Source organism: Rhinichthys klamathensis, unplaced genomic scaffold (genome assembly GCF_029890125.1).
Source record: "Rhinichthys klamathensis goyatoka isolate OS25496 unplaced genomic scaffold, OSU_Roscu_1.1 h1tg000558l_1, whole genome shotgun sequence".
Classification (NCBI taxonomy): Eukaryota; Metazoa; Chordata; class Actinopteri; order Cypriniformes; family Leuciscidae; genus Rhinichthys; species Rhinichthys klamathensis.
Genome location: NW_026607026.1, coordinates 630,557 through 645,114, shown reverse-complemented (window position 1 = coordinate 645,114; position 14,558 = coordinate 630,557). Strand labels below are relative to the sequence as shown.

The following is a 14,558-nucleotide window of genomic DNA, read 5'->3' as shown; positions in this document are numbered from 1 at the left end:
ATGATTATGTATACATAACAAACACTGAATTGCATTACTGTCTCCTTCACTTGATTATTAAATAATATTTATTTTTAATGCATTATAGGAAAATCCCAGTAAAACTTATAAATGGTTCATCTCAGAGCATCTACTTCTTGTCACCGGATGTATATTTATTACACTGACAGATTTGAGATACTCACTTAGGACAATAAATGTTTTGGAGATCATATTTTGTCCAGTCCCAGAGATAACTAGTTTATAAATGCCAAAGTCTGTAGTTCTGATGTCATTGATTGTGAGATATCCAGTTTGTTGATCCAGCTGTATTCTGTCTTTGAATCTCTCATCATAATCATTACAGCCGCTGTTGTTCAGTTTATTTCCTCGGTTGATGACTAAAAATGGATTTGTTTGATCTGTTCCTAATTCTCCAAACCTCCACTGTAACACATCGAAGCGTTGTATTTCAGTGAGGCCAGTGTTTAGAGTGACGGACTCTCCCAACGTCACCGACACTGTCTTTATTACGTCTGTAACTTCACCTGGACAACATACAGGAACACAGAGAGAGATTAAACACTCAGTATAAGCGTGATATAACCGGTAGCTGGTACACATTGGACTTTTATACAGTATACAGTGATAGGCGTCGTATTATTCCTATAGGTAGACGTGGATCAGCTGAGAGTCAGCTGACGCGAGCTTGACTGACGTGACTTGCCAGAACTGACGCTACGCTTGATTTCTTTCACTTCTGCAATAATCGGCCGAGTGGCTTCTTTAAAAAGGTCTATATTTCACAGCATTCGTGAAATTTAAGTTCAGCTCTGTGCTCAGAAAGGGACTGACAGTTATCAGTATTAAAGGACAACTCCGGCGCAAAATGAACCTTTGGTCTAATAACACATTGGTACCGAGTCGACCGTTCTCTGGGATTTGTTTTCATGATAATCGAATGTAAAGAGTTTTATCTCTAAAAACTGTTTAGCTTATAACGCTAGTATATAGGGCATAGAGTAATACAAAATAAAAATCGCTAGTTAATCCCACTAACAAGGCTCAAAATAGCCCCACACTAACACAGTAGCATAATGAGTGTCCTTACATGCAAACCGAGGCATTGAGAACTTTGTAAGTGTATAGACAGTTTAATAAGAAGATACTTTATAAAGACAGTACACTTTGCGTATACAGACAGCCATCTTGGAAAACAGCCTCGACCAGTCGAACCACGAACGCCGTGCAATGTGAGCTGGCTATATTAAAGCTGCCGTCGGCAACATTTTTTTGATCATATTCAGTGAAATCGACACTATAATCCGACAGAACAACATAAATAAAGTGGTTTTAGAAAAAAACCCGATCTTCTAACTCCACCTGGAGCGTGTTATTTGTTTTGCAAAAATCCACAGCTCCCGGATCATCGGGTCCCATCAGCGCAGGGGGGTGTGAGATCTGACTGTCAATCACAGATCGTGCACACGCCACCCCTCGCGCACGTTACAATCACATGCACACGCCTGAAGTTCGCGCAGTAACGAAGAGTGATGGCGGATGAGACGGGCGCGTTCACAGAAAATCTGGTGCACACGCACTGACGAGCACGAACTCGGTGGAAGGGTATTCGTTGATAGTGGGGGAGGGGCATGTGAGTTGTAAACATTCAAAATTTTGCCTAAGTCCACTCAATCTGCCAGACTTGTCGACTGCAGCTTTAACTAGCGATTTCTTTTGACATATTCAATGCCCTATATACTAGCGTTATAAGCTAAACAGATTTTGGAGATAAAACTCTTTACATTCAATTATCATGAAAACAAATCCCAGAGAACGGTCGACTCGGTACCAATGTGTTATTACACCATAGGTTCATTTTGCGCCGGAGTTGTCCATTAATACTGATAACCTGAGCAAATGAGTTTGATGAAATATTGGACATTAATATTATCGTTAAAAGAATCTTACCATTCCTCAGCTCAGTGTATTCTTGATTAGCAGTCTGGCCTGTTTAGACACAAACCACAGACTTAAATAACAAGGTTCTTTTTGACATTTTTCCTCAATGTAGATACTCTTGCTCTATTAACTGAGTATGTAATACTTACCCGCTTGTTTTGTTTTTCTATATTTCAGGTAGATACCTAACATCCCAGCTACAGCCAAGACTAGTAGAGTAACTACTATACCAACAAAGATCATTACCACATGACTGAAGGGTAAGCTCTCATTTGCATTGAAACTCGATGCATCCACTACGAAACAGTAGATCAGAGTTAACACATAATACCTTTGACCTAGAGAACAGAACAAATCAATTAACAAAAACTGCTGTACCTGCACATGTGTGGCAGAGTGTGTTGATGTCCAGATGTGTGGTCTGGTTGCTGATGGGATTGTTCAGCACACAGCTGTAGGGGTTTTTATCCTGATATTCCACCTCCAGAGGTAGAGAGAGACTGATGCTGAGATCACACACACTGATGCTGGACAATACACTCATTCCTGCGTACCAGGAGAGAGTCACATGACTCACATTCACCACTGAACACACCAATGAACAATATGATGGGGATGATGATGATGAAGAACACTGTGAAGAGTTACTGATGATGACAGGAATGGGCAGTGGACCTAGACAACATGAGAGAATAAACAGGCAAAAGATCAACCTTAATAAATAAAATTATTGACACCTTGATGAAGTTAAAATAGACTTACATTGAAGGATCTATATATTGTTAAAACTTGTGGTTGGACTGTTAAACAAACATCGACAGTACGGTAACATTACACGTATACATGTCATTATCTCAGTATAAAATGAACTGTAATATTGATAATAAGACCAAAATGCAATTGTTAAAGTCCTAAACATCACGCATGTAAAATGGCAATGAAGAAAATCCCCTAACACCGTCTCTTTGGGTCGCTCGCCACAAATTAGCTATATAGACTGAGGTCTCATTTTACCCTTCACAATAGAAACCAGATACTGTAACATTCAGCTTAGTGTTGTCTTCAAGAGGATAGGATGATGAGAATGGGCTCAGTGAAGTTACCAACTTGTGACTTTGACTAAATTTGTCTCAGGTTACTAGTACAATATTGTACGTTAAGTATGGTTCAGTGCTGCACTGCAACTACAAAACTACTCACCAGAAACAATAAGACTGAATTGCTTTGGCGGGATCTCATTTCCACCAACGATCTGTAGCTGATAAAGTCCAGTATGTTCAGTTGTGGTGTTTGTGATGGTCAGAGATCCAGTCTGATGATCCAGCTTCAGTCTGTCTCTGAATCTCCCATCAAGAACATCATCATATAATGAGACCTTGTTGACAGCGTTGTTGATCTGGGCTATACGAGTTCTGTCGGTTCCAAATGTCCACAGTATGCGTTCATATTTCTGTATATTAGTAAGATCAGTGTGCAGCGTGACAGAATCTCCCTCCAACACTGACTTATCATCGCCAAACACACCTGGAGAGCAGACATAACGAAGTTTTTTAAGATTTCATCACGTCGAACAAATCCAGATTAGGTAGGCTACTGAGTAGCTTTTAAAAATAATGTTAAACCACTGTTTTTATCAGTTTTGTTTGGTCCATCATTTATTGCTTAATAAATTGAATTATAAAACCAAATTATAAACTTGAGGCTTCGGTCTTCTTTAAAATGAAAACAATGGCTTTGTGTTTTTTATTAAAATACACCTTGCCTTAGAGCCTAATAGCCTATATACTATAGTGATTTTTTTTGTCACAAATATCAATTATTTGAACATATAACCAACAATTTCTTTAAAATAAACACTTTCTTGAGGGTAAAACAAATATAAGGAATTAATAGACATGCTTTTAAACATGCTTTTTAAATGGCACATGAGTTTCGGTAACAGGACTGAGAAAAATGCGTCCATTCTTTCTCTGCTTAGAAACCGTGTAAAAAAAATTATAAAGTTGCCTGAGATTGACCAATGCCCATTTTGAATAGTTAAATATGTGTAGTATTAGATTCAGTGTTAATAATAATAATAATTTTGAAGAGTTACAACAAGCAAATGTCACCCATTCGGTGGAATGGCTTTTAACTTAAAGTTGATCGCGATAGCCTAGTGACGTAAGACGTGAAAGTGAAAGTATGGAAGATAAGACTTACCTTTCAGTATAAAGCATAAAAATAAACCAGCGATCTTCATTTTGTTGTTTATGTGAGTCAAACGCGATTTAAAAAAGACTTCTTGCGTTCTTGAATGTTTGTTTACGGTTAGCCTAACGTTAGCTTTCAGCGCTGCGTTTAGCAACAGGTCTAAGATCTGACTGCGACACAATGTTCTTACTATTATTATTATTTTTATATCTAACCGACTTAACAACAATAAAGAGACTTTAAACTAACTAAGAATCATTATATTCTCTTTGGGAATCATGTTGACGCCAGCTGAATACAGTATTTCCGCCTTTCGAGTAAAGAAAGACATTACATGATAGGAAGTTGAATTTTCTCCCGTGGGATATCTCGATATACCAGTTTCCAATCTCATCCACCTAATGGATAACGTTTTGAAATGACGCATTTAGTTTCTATGGGTCTTATACCATAGATGTGGCTGCTTTAACTGTTCCAGTGTTGTTTATTTAGAGATTTTATAAGCATTATTTTTAAGTTTTGAACTGTTTTTTTAAAGATTTTCTTTTGCTATATTGATATGCGAGTTATTTTTTACAACATAAGCTATAGGCCTACTTTGTACACAGTGTTGTTAGTGTACACTTTTTGTGTCGAATTAAAAAAAATACATATAAGTAATGCATCATGATAAAAATATCAACATCAATAATAATAATAATAATTGCATGGATATTTAAATTTGGAGCATTTCGTGTAGTTTAAGAATAAGTCCAAAAATATAGCTACTGTAAGGGAAAACTAATGTTTTTATGTTTCAAAAGGCTATTACAATTATGACAATATGACAATATTTTTGGTAAGTTTATAATGCAATACATTTCTCATAAAGTAATAATTGTGTTTACATTATGAGCTCAAGATTTTATTACGTTTTGAGAAAATTATTAGGCTACATAATGAGCATTTTTTTTACAATAATAATATAATACTTATTACATTATGTGCAGATTCTACATTATGTGCATTATGAATTGCTACAATGTGCAAACCAACGAAACGTAAAATAAGAAACTGTGTAACTGGCGAAGAAATATAAAATGGATGGCAATTAAATGAAATATTGATTAAAATTCTAGTTTTGGCCACCAGATGGACACAACATACACCATACAGTCACTTTGGAGACAAACCTATCTACAAATCATACATGTAAATCACTATTATAGATTAAAACTCACAATATTTATTAAATCGGATGGATTTTTTTTAATTCAATGCCACAAGATAATCACATTATTTACATTAGCTGCCAGAAAGAGGGGAAAAATACATTAAACACGTCAAATGCACACATTTCTATCATGAATATCATTAATATAGATTTCTAAATCGTTCCAGAATAGTCTAGTAGACTAATAGACTTACAGTAGACGAAATAAAACAGATGCAAAATAACTGGACAAATTCAATGTTATCTGCTCTGTTATTGAACATCATTGACCAGAAGAACAGCCAGTTATCACTCTGTTGCAGCATGTAGAAGTTATTTTGCAAGACAATGTTATGGGACACATGTGAGAGATAAATGTACTACTATTATACTATATGTTAATATTGAAAAAATACTTTTTCTTTTTCTTTAGACCAAACCTGTACTGCTGTGATTAATATTGAAGGTTGGTTGTTTGGTTAATGGCTTATATAACTATTTTAGTGAAATCCTTATGGAGGAAAAAAAAGGAAAGATATATCCAGAATTAAGTCTGCTGAAAACTTGGTCTCCACTGTATTCCCTGTCACATTTACACTGTGTTTTTTTGTTTTTTTAACTGTAATGCTTTAAATGTGTTTTTATACAACCGTCATTCAATCTGAATCTGAATTCATAGTTTATTCTTATTATGACTCCCCTTCAGTTATAATATAGGCATATTTATAATTCTTTATATCAGTTCAATAGGTAGTAATGTTCAGTTAAACTACAGTGATTTATTGGTGTGACAAATATTTTTACATTTGTATTTGTGGAGTTGCTGCATACATTTATGAAAGGAAATTAAAATAGAAACAAAACATACATTAAGAAAAATTAAATGTACAAATTGTGTTTAATTTAATAATTTATTAATGCAACTAAAGTTCATTAGAGCTCCACACAAATAACATGCAACTGTTAAAACAACATAAACTTACCAATCAGACAGCAACAGCACAAACAACAAAAAGCAAATGTTTGAAACATTTTCTTCAACAGTTCAGTGGTCTGAAATAGTTCCAGTCAAGTCTGAAAACTTGTGAGCGTCTGCAGTGAAGATGTGTGAACTATTTGCTAACTTCCTCCAGACTTGATTAGGCCACGCCCCCTTCTCCAAACACACACACTCTCTCTGAAACCACGTCTCTAATGTTGTGTTGTGTATGTCTGTGCATAATGCATAATTTTTTTTAATGCTCAATAACATAAGAACATCGTCAAGGAATTACATACAAAAACATATACATAAAATAAAAAGCAATGATTAATGATAATATCAGATAATATGAAGGATTTTAGTAACACATTGTGCACAAAAAAAGGATCAGCGGATTAATCTCAACCATGTTGTGGTTCATCTTGGAGCTGGTTTAGAAATTTTTTTATTTTTCTTTATGAAGTCCTTATGGAGGAAATGAATGGGAAAAATTGCTCTGTCACTGTTGCACTCTTATTGCCCTCAATGACCGTTTGTGTGATGAGCCGTCCATTCTTTACACTGTCCGTGTGCAAATCAACTGTTTAAATGCTATTAATGGTCATTATTTGAGCAAAGTATACCCTATCATACCCCCAGAACACTTGGGATATACAACATGTGTCGCATGGGATCATTCTGTGATACTTTTGAATCTTAAAAAAAAAAAAAAAAACTTGATATTGATCACTATTCACTGGCATTATGGACGAGCGTGAGTGGGAGATTTTTTTTAAAGTCCATAAGAAAGAACACAGCATTAGAACAACACAAGGGTGAGTAATATATGACTTAATTTTCACTTCAGGCTGAACAATCCCTTTCAGTGCAAGTGGTTGGACTTTTATTTTGGACAATAGATGGCGCTCTATGCTGTGGTGTGCACAGTTAGTTTGAAGAAGAGAGAGTTTAACTGGTTCATTTATTCATTGAGATTTAGACCTGTCTGAGTGTGCCTCTGTATATCCTCTGCCCGGGGCATGCCTATATATAGGCCTAATTAATATATGTACAGCACTTATTCATTCATTTTATGTGTACAACACTTTGGTCGGCCAGTGGCTGTTTTTAAATGTGCTCCATATAAATAAACTGAACTGAACTGAAATTAATTTAGTATGTGCTATTCAGTTTCCATTTTAAGATGCTTTATTGACAAGACAAATATTTTTGGATTTATATTACCAAAGCCTAACCCTAGCCCTAAGCCTATTGTACCAAAGTACAATTAAAACAGTCTAAAATTAAGAACCATAAAAACATAAAGAAAACTTTAACTGACAAAAAATACAAAATAGATTCCAGTACAGAATAAAGGGAAAAATGAAGAAATTAATCTTTTTGGCCACCAGATAGCCACATCGTAAATTGAAAATTTTCGAGTTATGAACCAATGGAAATTATTGGTAAGCATCAGTGATTTGCAAAGCTGCGCCAAAAATATACTTTATATGCATTTAATAATAAATGCCATCAAACAGATCTGATTCTCTCATAACGGGTGTTTATCAAAATACATAAATGTAAAACAGTTGCAAAAAAAAAGTTGTAATATATAAAGTGGTAAATTATGCTTGTACCGCTTCATAAAGCTGAGGTTAAACCACTGGAGTCACATTGATTACTTTAGTGGTGTCTTTACTAGCTTTCTGGGGCTTGAAAGTGTCAATGGATGGACAGAAATCTCTCAGATTTCATTAAAAATATCTTTATTTGTGTTCCGAAGATGAACGAAAGTCTTGCGGGTTTGTAACGACACGAGGGAGAGCAATTAATGACAGAAATTAAATTTTTTAGGTGAACTAACTCTTTAAGATGTGCTGGGCATTATGACCAAAAAATCTCTAGCACAGAATAATTTATGATTGGGCCTTTATATTGGTTTATAGTGGCTTATGTTAATGTCAGGAGTACATAGAAAATGAAAACATTGTGATGTCAAAATAATGATGCAAAAATACAAATTTGTTATGAAAGACTGTGGAGGTAAAATTATTTTATAAAACTTAAAGATTTTAATATTTTAAAATATAATTGTAAAAATTCATATATTTTTTATGGCAAAGTGCTGAACGCAGAGGTTTTCTTTCAAATTGGTAAACTTAAAATGAAAAACTTGTTTGATTTTTCCTTTTTTAAAATTGTATTGTTATTACTTTGAAAAGTACATTCTACTGTGCAATACAAATATATTTGTCATAATTTATTCAAGTTAAACAGAACTTTTATTTTGGCGGGTTGTCGTGAAGAGCTTGGCGTTTCTGTGTGTATCTGACGATAGTGACTCTCAGAGCAGCTCTGGAGATGAAGTTCATGTGTTCATGTATGAGTGTGTGCTGTAAGAAAATCCTCACTCAGTCGCTCTGAACTCTATTGAATATTTAGGATGTTTTTTGAAAGACAAAGTTTCTGTATGGCTACATAAATAATGTATAAACATTAATTATAATTAATTGTATAAAAGTACATTTCAAACTGACGTGACGACTTAGCACTGATAAAAAAAAAATGCGATAACTGACATTTATGGGGGGGGGGGGTGATACTTTTATCATAAGAACACACGAAACTGATGTAGATTAACATAATTTCTGCTGTCATTTTCTTTAGAAAGCAGAAGGCATCGGACAGGGGTTTCATGCACCTGGAGGGCCACTGACTTGAGTTCAGCTCCAACCAATACAAACACACCTGAACCAGCTAATCGAGGTCTAAACGTCCAGGCAGGTGATGGAGTTGTGTTAAAGCACGTTGGAGCTGAACTCTGCAGGACACTGGCCCTCAGGACCGAGTTTGGACACCCCTGGCATATGATTTATTTCCTTATTTATTTTACTGTACTGCAGTTCCACCTGGTGTCCACTTGGGGAAACAGTGGCGTTACTAAGACTTGTTCCTGCATACATGGCACCATGAAATCAAATTGACCCCAAATCAAACTGACATGTTCCAATAAAAAATAAGGTCTTATTTTGGAATTAGTTGATGCTAGCTATAATAACAACACAAATAGTATTGGTAGTTTTGGTTTAATATATTAAAAATCCACTATCACAGAAGACCTTGGTGTTTTAGTGACCTGCGAGTCAAATTGAAACCTGCTGTGGTCTCATTTATTTTGCTCAACAAAGAGACATGTGGTTTTGTTATGTTGTTAGGTCAAATATGTTGTGCAAGTGTCTATTGAATGTCCCGTGTGGTTGAACGTGCTTCTTCCTGTCCTGAATACATTTACATCACAGACTGTTTTCCTGTTACAGAATTAGGTTAACTGTAAAAGTAGTGAATCCATCAACAATAATAGGCCATTTAAAATTATCAGCACCATTTACCAATGATTTTTAACTATTATACAAAGTTACAAACAAATGTAACCATTATGAGAACTTGCACTTTAGTCACAGTTTATAATGTAAAATATAGGGAAATATCTTCTTTCTATAGCAATATCAGCAAGTTTGACATATACACCATAACATGGTAGGTTGTCATACTAATCAAGAAAAATAATATTTTTTTACCAACAGCTAAATAGTACTAGAATAGGTAAAACATATGCAAGTAGAAGAAACCCAATCACAGTTAGCGCATAAACACGGGGCGGGAGGTGGAAAAGTGTTAAAGGGGGGGGATTCACACTTGGTCACATTTCAAGTGTTGTTTCTCAGAACGGACAGCCAACTGCTGATAACAATGCTTCACGGGTTTGTTTTCTTTTGTTTGTGCTTCTGGCATCTCGTTGGTAAGTTAAAATGTGTTTTTAGCTTTTCACTTCATGCAGTTTTGTAATGGTGTAAAAGGCCTACTGTTGAAAACTACTAAAAGGTTTATATTTCCTTACAACAGTTGTCTAAGGGTATTCAGGTGCGTCACAAATATGCTCTAAAAACATTCCCTTTAAGTTATCAAAATGTTATTTCTGAATGTAAATTAACACCTTAGTTATTTTTAGTGATGCTCTTGCTTTTGGTTGTCGTTCTAGCTTTGTCCTAAATGACAATCTTCTCAATCTGTGATTACTGAGACAGTTTAAAAACAGTGCAGTGGTTTACAGTATGTGTGTATTTGAGACTTTATTTGCATTTGAGATTTGAGACAGTGCTCGAAGTGGGCCGGTACGCACCGGTACACAGTACCAGCACTTCTAGATTTTAATCTTTAGCGTACCTTTACTTTTATCGCGTATCGCCACTTCTGACATTTTGTCGGTGATGTGCCGAATTCTGTGACCCTAGGCGCTGTATTGAACTAGTCCAACCTGATCCCAATCCTAATCCTAATCCCAACCCTACTGTCACCACAGTGCCTAAAGGGTCACATCATTTGGTGGGTCACAACTTTTAAATTAGTGTCAAATTTATGGAAGCAGGCAATTCTGGCTTTATATCTAAACTCAGAATTGTGATAAAATAAAGTCAGGATTGCGAGTTATAAACCCGGATGTTACATGTTCTCCGGTTTGTGTATGTGTTTCTGTTACTTGGATTTTTAGGTTGTATTCTGCCTGGTTCTTTTCCTTTTTTCTGTTTCTAGTGCCATTTTGTAGTTTTACTTTTTATTAGTTCCCAAGTGTGTTTTGTTTACCCGTTGCCCCTTGTGTCTATAAACCCCAGTGTTTCCTGTGTTCTTGATCGGATCTTGTCCGTTGTTGGATGTGTCGTTGGTGTCCTCAGTTCTGCTCCTATGATTCCTGGTTTCTGCTCCTTGTGATTGGATTGTTGTTTGCTTAAATAAAACTGCATTTAGATCTTACTCTCTGAATAAATCACAATGGATCCAGCAGAGAAACTTCTGTTCCTCTGGCAAGGTAACAGGAGCCCCTAAATTCAACTCTTCCAGGAGGAAGCTACAAAACTTCCAAGCCCGGTCCCAAGCCTGGCAGCCTCAGCGCTTCCAGTCCAACAGTCTAAACTCTTCCAAGTCCTGTGGTCCTAAGTCCATTGCTTTCAGCACTTCCAGTTCAGGCGGTCTTGAGTCCGGTGATCTCAAGTCTGTAGGTCCCAAGTCCAGTGGTCTCGGTGCTTCCAAGTTCAGTGGTCCAAAGTCCAGTGGTCCCAACTCTGGTGGTCTCAGCGCTTCCAAGTCCCGTGGTCCCAACTCTGGTGGTCTCAGTGCTTCCAAGTCCGGTGGTCTCAGCCAAGTCCGGTGGTCTCAGCGCTTTCAAGTCGGTGGTCTCAGCGTTTCCAAGTCCGGTGGTCTCAGCGCTTCCGAGTCCGGTGGTCTCAGCCAAGTCCGGTGGTCTCAGCGCTTCCAAGTCCGGTGGTCTCAGCGCTTCCAAGTCCGGTGGTCTCAGCGCTTCCAAGTCCGGTGGTCTCAGCGCTTCCAAGTCCGGTGGTCTCAGTGCTTCCAAGTCCGGTGGTCTCAGCGCTTCCAAGTCCGGTGGTCTCAGCGCTTCCAAGTCCGGTGGTCTCAGCGCTTCCAAGTCCGGTGGTCTCAGCGCTTCCAAGTCCGGTGGTCTCAGCGCTTCCAAGTCCGGTGGTCTCAGCGCTTCCAAGTCCGGTGGTCTCAGCGCTTCCAAGTCCGATGGTCTCAGTGCTTCCAAGTCCGGTGGTCTCAGCGCGTCCAAGTCCGGTGGTCTCAGTGCTTCCAAGTCCGGTGGTCTCAGTGCTTCCAAGCCCGGTGGTCCCAACTCTGGTGGTCTCAGCGCTTCCAAGTCCGATGGCCCCAACTCTGGTGGTCTCAGCGCTTCCAAGTCCGGTGGTCTCAGCGCTTCCGAGTCCGGTGGTCTCAGTGCTTCCAAGTCCGGTGGTCTCAGCGCTTCCAAGTCCGGTGGTCTCAGCGCTTCCAAGTCCGGTGGTCTCAGCGCTTCCAAGTCCGGTGGTCTCAGCGCTTCCAAGTCCGATGGTCTCAGTGCTTCCAAGTCCATTGGTCTCAGTGCTTCCAAGTCCGGTGGTCTCAGCGCGTCCAAGTCCGGTGGTCTCAGTGCTTCCAAGTCCGGTGGTCTCAGTGCTTCCAAGCCCGGTGGTCCCAACTCTGGTGGTCTCAGCGCTTCCAAGTCCGATGGCCCCAACTCTGGTGGTCTCAGCGCTTCCAAGTCCGGTGGTCTCAGCGCTTCCGAGTCCGGTGGTCTCAGTGCTTCCAAGTCTGGTGGTCTCAGCGCTTCCAAGTCCGGTGGTCTCAGCGCTTCCAAGTCCGGTGGTCCCAACTCTGGTGCTTGTTTTCACCAGTTTTACATCGGGATTGCAAGATATAAACTCACAATTACAAGAAATAAAGTCATAATTGCAAAATATAAAGTCCCTATGAACTTTTTTATTATTATTTTGTGGCTAAAACAAGCTTCCACAAAAATAGAATGACTTTTATTAATGCTATAGCAATTTTAACTGAAACTAATGATCCAACAGAAAGTTACTTCAGTACTTTAGACTGTGATTGAGAAAGTGGCCCCTGCATGTTTCAGGTGTGTTTGGTGTTGAGACAGATGAAATCGAGTCGGTGTCAGTGATGGAGGGAGATTCTCTCCACCTACAGACTGGTGTGAACAAAATACAAGAGGACGATCTGATAATGTGGATGTGCGGAGACTATTGCATCACTAAACTCAACATATCCTCCCAAGTCATCTCTGAAAATAATGAGAGATTCGGGGATAGACTGAAGCTGGATCATCAGACTGGATCTCTGACCATCACAAACATCAGAACCACAGACTCTGGGCTTTATAAAGCACATATGATCGGACATAAAGTTTCAAAGAAAACGTTCAATGTTACTGTCATTGGTGAGTAGGCCTACTTATAGGTAGAGGTTGTTTAAAAATGATTGACATGACAAACTCTTTATTCATATTTCTCTAATGTTTTCAAGCTCATCTTCCCATTCCTGCCATCGCTAGTTACTGTCCTCAAAATCCTTCATCCTCATCAGGATCATCGGTATCCAAATGTGTGCTGTTGTGTTCAGTGGTGAATGTGAGGGATGCGACTCTCTCCTGGTACGCAGGAATGAGTGTATTGTCCAGCATCAGTGTGTGTGATCTCAGCATCAGTCTCTCTCTACCTCTGGAGGTGGAATATCAGGATAAAAACCCCTACAGCTGTGTGCTGAACAATCCCATCAGCAACCAGACCACACATCTGGACATCAACACACTCTGCCACACATGTGCAGGTAGCATCAAACCATCACTTCAACAGAACATCAGCAGCATACTGTCAAATAATTTGATATATTGATATTTTCTGTTCTTTTTGTCCCCATCAGAATGTGTCTGCTGTTGTGATTCAACTAAAGCTGTGATCCAATTGGTCCTCTCTGCTCTGGTGGGCGTGGCTACTGTTGCTGTTCTGGTTTATGACATCACATCCAGAAGAGCTGAACAGAAAAGAAGAGCTCAGAAATCAACCTCAAACTGATTTAGCTAACTATAACTAAAAACATTTTTTTCTAAAACACTTTTACTGAAAACTAGAGTGAAATACAAAATGTTTGTGTTTAATTTAGCATAATATTATAAGTTTTAAAATTCTACGAATGCCCTCTAAAACAGCATGCCGCTCATAAGTCTTGCACAATCATATTTTTACTTAACGTCCGTTTCTGCCACAAATGTGTCTGTTCTTTCATCTACGCTGTGCTTACTAAACATCTTCTTGTGTTTTGTGGTCTGGTAATGTAGGTAGCAGACCTGTTTCTGTGGCCCGTCAGCATGTAAGCGTTGGCAGGAAGTGTTTACTTTTGCAAACTTGTGACTTCTGAAGAACTTGCCCTTTAGTGTCGGGACAGTGTTGTTACCCACAGTGTTCAGAAAGTTTTCTCAGTTGAGCTTCGATGTGTTAAACTTTTGAACTTTTGTTTGAGTCAGGGGCGTTTGATCCTCACTGGCGCACAGGACCCACATACATTTTAATAAAGCATTTTAATAAATGTCTTGGGGGCTCTAGGAATATTTTTGTTGTTGCAAAAACACCAAAACATTCAGTTCTGGTGACTTTGGGAGTCATAATTATTAATTAATTTTATTTAATAATAATAAGTATGTGCTACGGATCCTTTAATTAGTTCAAGTTTACCTTAAATTCACAACAAGTATTTTCGTGAGCAACTCAGACAGCTTTCAGTGATGACGGCTAAAACAAGCCACAGACGAAACGATGCCAAATTACAACAGATATGCAAGCATTTTTTTTTTAACAGTTAACAAGCTAATGTTATGGATCAAATCAGTGCCAAGCAAATTATATCTGGAAAACGGGATGTCCTCGTTCA

At 38.1% G+C, this 14,558-nt stretch overlaps 1 protein-coding gene across 2 annotated transcripts; it reads left to right on the top strand.

The window, feature by feature from the left end:
- The first annotated feature begins 2,109 nt into the window (after positions 1–2,109).
- LOC130073756 (uncharacterized) lies at positions 2,110–13,719 on the top strand. 2 transcript variants are annotated; one of them, XM_056239335.1, is made up of 4 exons: positions 2,110–2,201; positions 12,751–13,071; positions 13,158–13,460; positions 13,554–13,719. In XM_056239335.1, the coding sequence occupies exons 2-4, from the start codon at positions 12,795–12,797 to the stop codon at positions 13,703–13,705; spliced, it is 732 nt and encodes a 243-aa protein (XP_056095310.1). In that variant the 5' UTR covers positions 2,110–2,201; positions 12,751–12,794; the 3' UTR covers positions 13,706–13,719. The 2 variants fall into 2 exon arrangements, with proteins under 2 accessions (XP_056095310.1, XP_056095309.1); XM_056239334.1 differs by lacking the exon at positions 2,110–2,201 and adding an exon at positions 9,982–10,089.
- The last annotated feature ends 839 nt before the right edge of the window (positions 13,720–14,558 follow it).

What these genes read in the sequence shown, in the direction of transcription:
- LOC130073756 (XM_056239334.1), top strand. Translation starts at nt 10,041, where the DNA reads ATGCTTCACGGGTTTGTTTTCTTTTGTTTGTGCTTCTGGCATCTCGTT. An exon ending in GTGCTTCTGGCATCTCGTTG is followed by an intron (nt 10,090 to 12,750) that starts GTAAGTTAAAAT and finishes TGCATGTTTCAG; the next exon opens with GTGTGTTTGGTGTTGAGACA. An exon ending in ACTCTGCCACACATGTGCAG is followed by an intron (nt 13,461 to 13,553) that starts GTAGCATCAAAC and finishes TGTCCCCATCAG; the next exon opens with AATGTGTCTGCTGTTGTGAT.